The following is a 5,194-nucleotide window of genomic DNA, read 5'->3' as shown; positions in this document are numbered from 1 at the left end:
ATTCCCGACAAAATGGTTAATTTTGCTAATTTTTTGGTAATTTTGTTCAAATTAATATAAAAAAGTGGTTAGATTATTCGATTTCTCTTTTTTTGATAGGCGATTGACTCTAATAAGAAGAATTACTAGGGAGGTTCTTGATTAAGGAGAATGATCGATATGTAGATTGATAATGTAGGTCCAAAAATGATTCCTAAATCTCTAATACTATGTTAGCACCGTATATGGTATTTGATAGTGAGAAGAACAATAATCGATGCGGCCAAAAGGTTGAAGTCGTTGTTCATATTCTATTGAAGAAGAAATGCGAACAACGTAATTTACAATACAATACAATATGTATATATTAACCTAGCTAATTAGGACTAAATATGAAAACTATCTCTAAGTACAAATAATTACAAAGAGAACCTAGAAGTATACAAGAATACCCGAAACAAACACTAACACACAACTGATTCCAAAAAATAAAACAATCATTTTACTAAGAATGGTTTTTCAGATATGATAAGTCTCATTGTGGTTCACATTTTTTCTCAACTATTATATTAACCTTCAGCGAGTAATGGCGTAGGTGAAGCATAAAACCGTTCTTCCTTGTTTCCCCTAAACTCATTGGCACCTTCATCATCAACGTTACCATCGGGCATAGTTCCTCGTGTAGTACTTGGACCATTTATACTACGACTATCACCTGAAATATTCATTACTAAAATTAATCATGACTATAAAATTGCATATATTGAGATGCGAGATATGTAAAGATGCACAATAAACAACAAAGTAAATAATTGTCGATCACACAAAAGTGATCCAATTTAAGACGCCACAAAAGGACCATTATAAACAAATTGGTGTATCAATAATCCACCTGTATGTGGTATACGTCTATTATGCCTTATGACCAAAAAGCCCATGATAGCTGCAACAATGAAGAATACTGGAATAGTGATTCCGAGTATTACTGGTAATTTGCTAGTTTTCTTTTTATTTTTGTTGTTCCCGGGGCAAGACTTATCATTCGTACATAACAGAGGATTTTCTGTAAGTCTGTGGAATAATTGACAGAAAAAATATATTAAAAAAGATTAAGAGAAAATAAGAATTCATTAAAAAAACTTACGAAAGATTTAAATTGGAATTTGTTGTTAGTGATCTTGGGACGAATCCACTAAACTGATTATCTGCCAAATACCTGAAAAAGGTGAATTCATTAAAAATTAAAAAAGTTATTCTTGAAAGTAGAAAATAAAAAAAATGTTTTTCTCTTTAAATATTAGAGGTTACTACAATTTTATATACAAAACCACAAAAAATTGGAAATAAAACTCACAGCTGCTTGAGATTTGGCAAGTTGCCAATAAAATCAGGAATTGGACCGGTCAAGCTATTATTATGAAAGTCTCTACATAATAAAAGTAAAAGTAATTCAATAAACATTTGGTAATAAATAATTAAAAATTGAAAACAATTATCTATTTTTTTTTCTAATTAATTTCTAAACTCACATCATCTCAAGAGCATCCATTTTGCTAAAGTCTGAAAGTGGCCCAGAGAGGTTGAAACCACTAAGATTTCTACAAAAAATAAATAAATTAGAACACTTCAAATTGAAATAATAAAAAAACAATTATATCCAAACATTCAAAGAGATGTAAAGTTTACAATGATGTCACACGAGGTGTGGCATCATCGTTGCAATTTATCCATTCCCATGAATATGGGACAGGAAGACAAGGATCTCCTCCCCATTCTTGCAAAACGCCAAATGCTTTTTGGAGAGAAACTAAACCTTCAACTGTGAAAAAAGAAAATAAGAACATATGTCATATAAAATGAAAGTTAAAATTTAGAAAAAATGTTATATATATATTAGAAAATGTACCATCATTGTCGTTGGTTCCATTAGTTAGGGCATCACTAATCGAGTAAACCTCTGCGGCATTTATAAGAGGGGGAAGTGTGGCTCCGATAGGGTCTAGTGAGAAGTTAGTGTTTGGGGTCACTGTAATATTACTTATGAAATAAACAGTCACATTTCCGAAAGGAGGTATTATCGCAAGTGAGAAAGGTGACCCATTTTCTAAAACCCTAAAAGATCGTATATTTGTAGAATTGACTTCTTGAATCTCTGAGAAATACCAATTTATGTAGAGAGGATAACGAATGGGGTAATCAATGGTAGGTAATCCTAGGGTTATCATTTGACTTGTGTTTGGTACCATGATTGCATGCTTTAGGACCTCTTGAGGAGGATTATTGGGCACACCAACATTGATCACATATGCATCTGATTTCATATTGAGTAGTCCATTACCACCAGGTGAGGGAAGCCATATTCGATCATAAGAGTCTGCTGGAAACCTTAAAATAAACAATAGTTCACATAGTTTAGTTCATGATGCTAAAATATGATAAATGACAACACATTATCAAAAGTTGGCTTCAAACGGAAGGTATAGCCACATTTCAATGGAAGTATTGTTCAAATAACAATTTACAAAAGATATCTATATTTCTTAAATGATTTATAACCATCATATATTAACTAGACTAGACAACATATTGTTCAAATAACAATTTACAGGGAAACAAACTAACGTCTTAGGCCACCTTATATTTGTTTGTCCATTATTGATTTATTTCAACATTTCTATCGTATAACTATTAAAAAATGTTTTACATATTTAAATATTTCCAAAATAAATGAAAACACAAGTTGGAAATAATATAGTTGCATACCTTATAGTTTCATTTGTAGCATAAGCAACCCTCGCATTCATGAACAACGCGTAATTTGTGTCGACGTATCTGTTAACTTGTGAGTCGACACTACGTACTTCAAGAGCCGATATAAATGGAAAATTGTTGGGCCTCGTTTGCGCCACACATACACTAATAGCTTTCCTTTTCACAACATAAATAGCTTCGTATATTTTTACTTGAGAAGTATTTACAGTTATCCAAAAGTTCCCATCAAAATGCAGATCAAATATCGGAGGATTTGACTTTTGGTCATAATTCCCATAGTTGAAACTTGCACGAACCAAAACTTTTCCTCCTTCTTCTGCTTCTATAGAATAGCAGTTCTTTTTACGGGTGGTGAAAACCCTTAAGGTGTCCATAACATGAGATACCGAGTAGTTTGATTGCACAACGTGTGTAACACCATTCGATATTAAGTCAACATCTCCTTTCCAAACTATCGAGTTTTCATCTGTGAAAGAATCTGAAGCTCCACAATTGATGCTCACAAACACTACAAATATTATCAATCTCAAAAATCCCGCATTACAAATAAGTTATAATGACAAATTAAATACCATATACTTCAAATCAGTTTGATGAGAGTAAGCTTACCGTTGCTCAAGACTGAGATACTACATAGAGATAAGAGAAGAATTAGAAGCCATAAATGGTCGGCCATGGAGGAGGGAGAGGATGTTCGGAGGAGGAAGGAAGGTGATGAAATGTGAACTTATGCTCTGAATTGTTTGGTGAATCGAAGTTGGGGATTCCAAAAAAAAAAATAAACTTTTTGTTATGTCCAAGTTGTAATAAAAGATTTGATCGAGTACCCGTTGACCCATGACATTTGTGATATATATTTTAATTTTAATTTCAAATCATTTATAGGCAACTGAGTCGACTTGGTTTATATTTGGTAAATATGAGTAAGTAATTAATAAATTAAGTTTACATGAAAATGGATCAAATAGTTTGAATTGATTCGAAGTCAAATACATGAAATCTTTTATATAATCTTGGTTTAACCTATTATTCATTATAAAAATATATACGTTTTAGTTTTTATCATCATATCCAACCCGTTAATTATTAGTAAAATGAAAATTTAAACAATTTTTTATGTAAATCAACCACCTTTGAATCAATCAATTTTAAGTAATGCTAAAAAACGACATTTATTGACTCTATGCTAATCTTTATCTACCATTTAAGAAGAAACAAGGAATATTAATATATGAAAAGATCAATTTTCGTTGAAGTTTACATGCTAGCGTTGACTTTAAACAATGAAAGTAAACGTTATGAAATGAAAAACATATTCTCGCTTTTATTTATTTTTTATTTTTTATTTTTTAAAGAAAAAAACGGCATGTTCTTGCTGTTGAGGCCTGTGTACACAGTCAGAAACGACGGCCGCACTGTTTAAAATCCCGAATCAAGGACAAGGGTGGAAATGGAATCGTTTACTTTTTCATATATTAAGTCAGCGGCCCAAAATTCAAATTAGAAAAAAAAAAACAAATATTGGAATAAATTATAGAAATGGTTCCTGAGGTGTGCACCTATCTGCATTATTGGTCCATGTTATTGGAAATTGATGCCAACGGTCCCTGTGTTTTCCAGATCGATCATATTGGTCCCTATAGTTGCTGCCGTCTACAAGTGTCCGTTAAAATGCATCATGCGACTTGCACACACGGGTTTTTTTAGTCTTTTACACCATTACTGTAAAGATCCGAAAATTTCAACAAATTTAAACTTTTCAAAACAATCTTTTTTCTAAAAAAATGTTTAGTGTTCTCAAACATTCTTTGAAAATCAAAGTTTTCCAAGATCCAATCTGTTGTAAAACCAAAGATATATATGGTCACGTCTCTCTCCCCCCTCCTCCCCCCCCCCCCAAAAAAAAAAAAAAAAATACCACCACATAATAGATAACATATACCAACGAACAAACAACATGCATATAGAGTCTACAATATGACTGGATTGCCCTCACCGGACCTGCAGTCTATCTGGCACACTCTCAAATCTTCCGCATGTTTGGTCTGCCCACTCGGGCCTTCAGCATGTCTGGACCGTTCTCCGGGCCTTCGGCCTAACTGGTATGCCCTAATGGGTCTACAGTCTATCCGCTCCGCCATAGGTCTGTTGGCCTTCAGCACAAAACAGGACCGCCTCAACCCAACGAAACACAATATGTCGACATATAAACAATCATGATCAAGTAGGCACATAATACAGGCAACAACAATCATACAACTCACTACTGCCTACTAATCCTCTCACCACATACAGTCCCGCAACCAGCTAACCCCCATAAAATGCGTAACCATAAGTAACCAAAGGTGAGATAGCCACTCGAACAGATAGTCCTACTCTAGAGCCACAATCAAACAAGGAACATTTAAGAGAGCCTAGACCAAGAGTTCTCAGGCTATGCTAC

The 5,194-nt window shown here is 33.4% G+C and overlaps 1 protein-coding gene across 2 annotated transcripts; it reads right to left on the bottom strand.

Annotated features, from left to right (window-relative positions):
• Positions 1-268: 268 nt before the first annotated feature.
• LOC145076743 (putative LRR receptor-like serine/threonine-protein kinase At1g51880) lies at positions 269-3,524 on the bottom strand. 2 transcript variants are annotated; one of them, XM_079022538.1, is made up of 9 exons: positions 3,361-3,523; positions 2,743-3,259; positions 1,886-2,364; positions 1,666-1,798; positions 1,509-1,577; positions 1,334-1,405; positions 1,124-1,195; positions 872-1,050; positions 269-694 (listed from the first exon to the last, which is right to left on the bottom strand). In XM_079022538.1, exons 1-9 carry the CDS (start codon positions 3,425-3,427, stop codon positions 549-551), a joined length of 1,734 nt encoding a protein of 577 aa, XP_078878664.1. In that variant the 5' UTR covers positions 3,428-3,523; the 3' UTR covers positions 269-548. The 2 variants fall into 2 exon arrangements, with proteins under 2 accessions (XP_078878664.1, XP_078878665.1); XM_079022539.1 differs by lacking the exon at positions 872-1,050 and having other exon boundaries at positions 469-694; positions 3,361-3,524.
• Positions 3,525-5,194: the final 1,670 nt, after the last annotated feature.

Source organism: Lactuca serriola, chromosome 9 (assembly GCF_051521515.1).
Source record: "Lactuca serriola cultivar US96UC23 chromosome 9, Lser_US96UC23_V15, whole genome shotgun sequence".
Classification (NCBI taxonomy): domain Eukaryota; kingdom Viridiplantae; phylum Streptophyta; class Magnoliopsida; order Asterales; family Asteraceae; genus Lactuca; species Lactuca serriola.
This window is presented reverse-complemented; position numbering and strand designations above follow the sequence as displayed.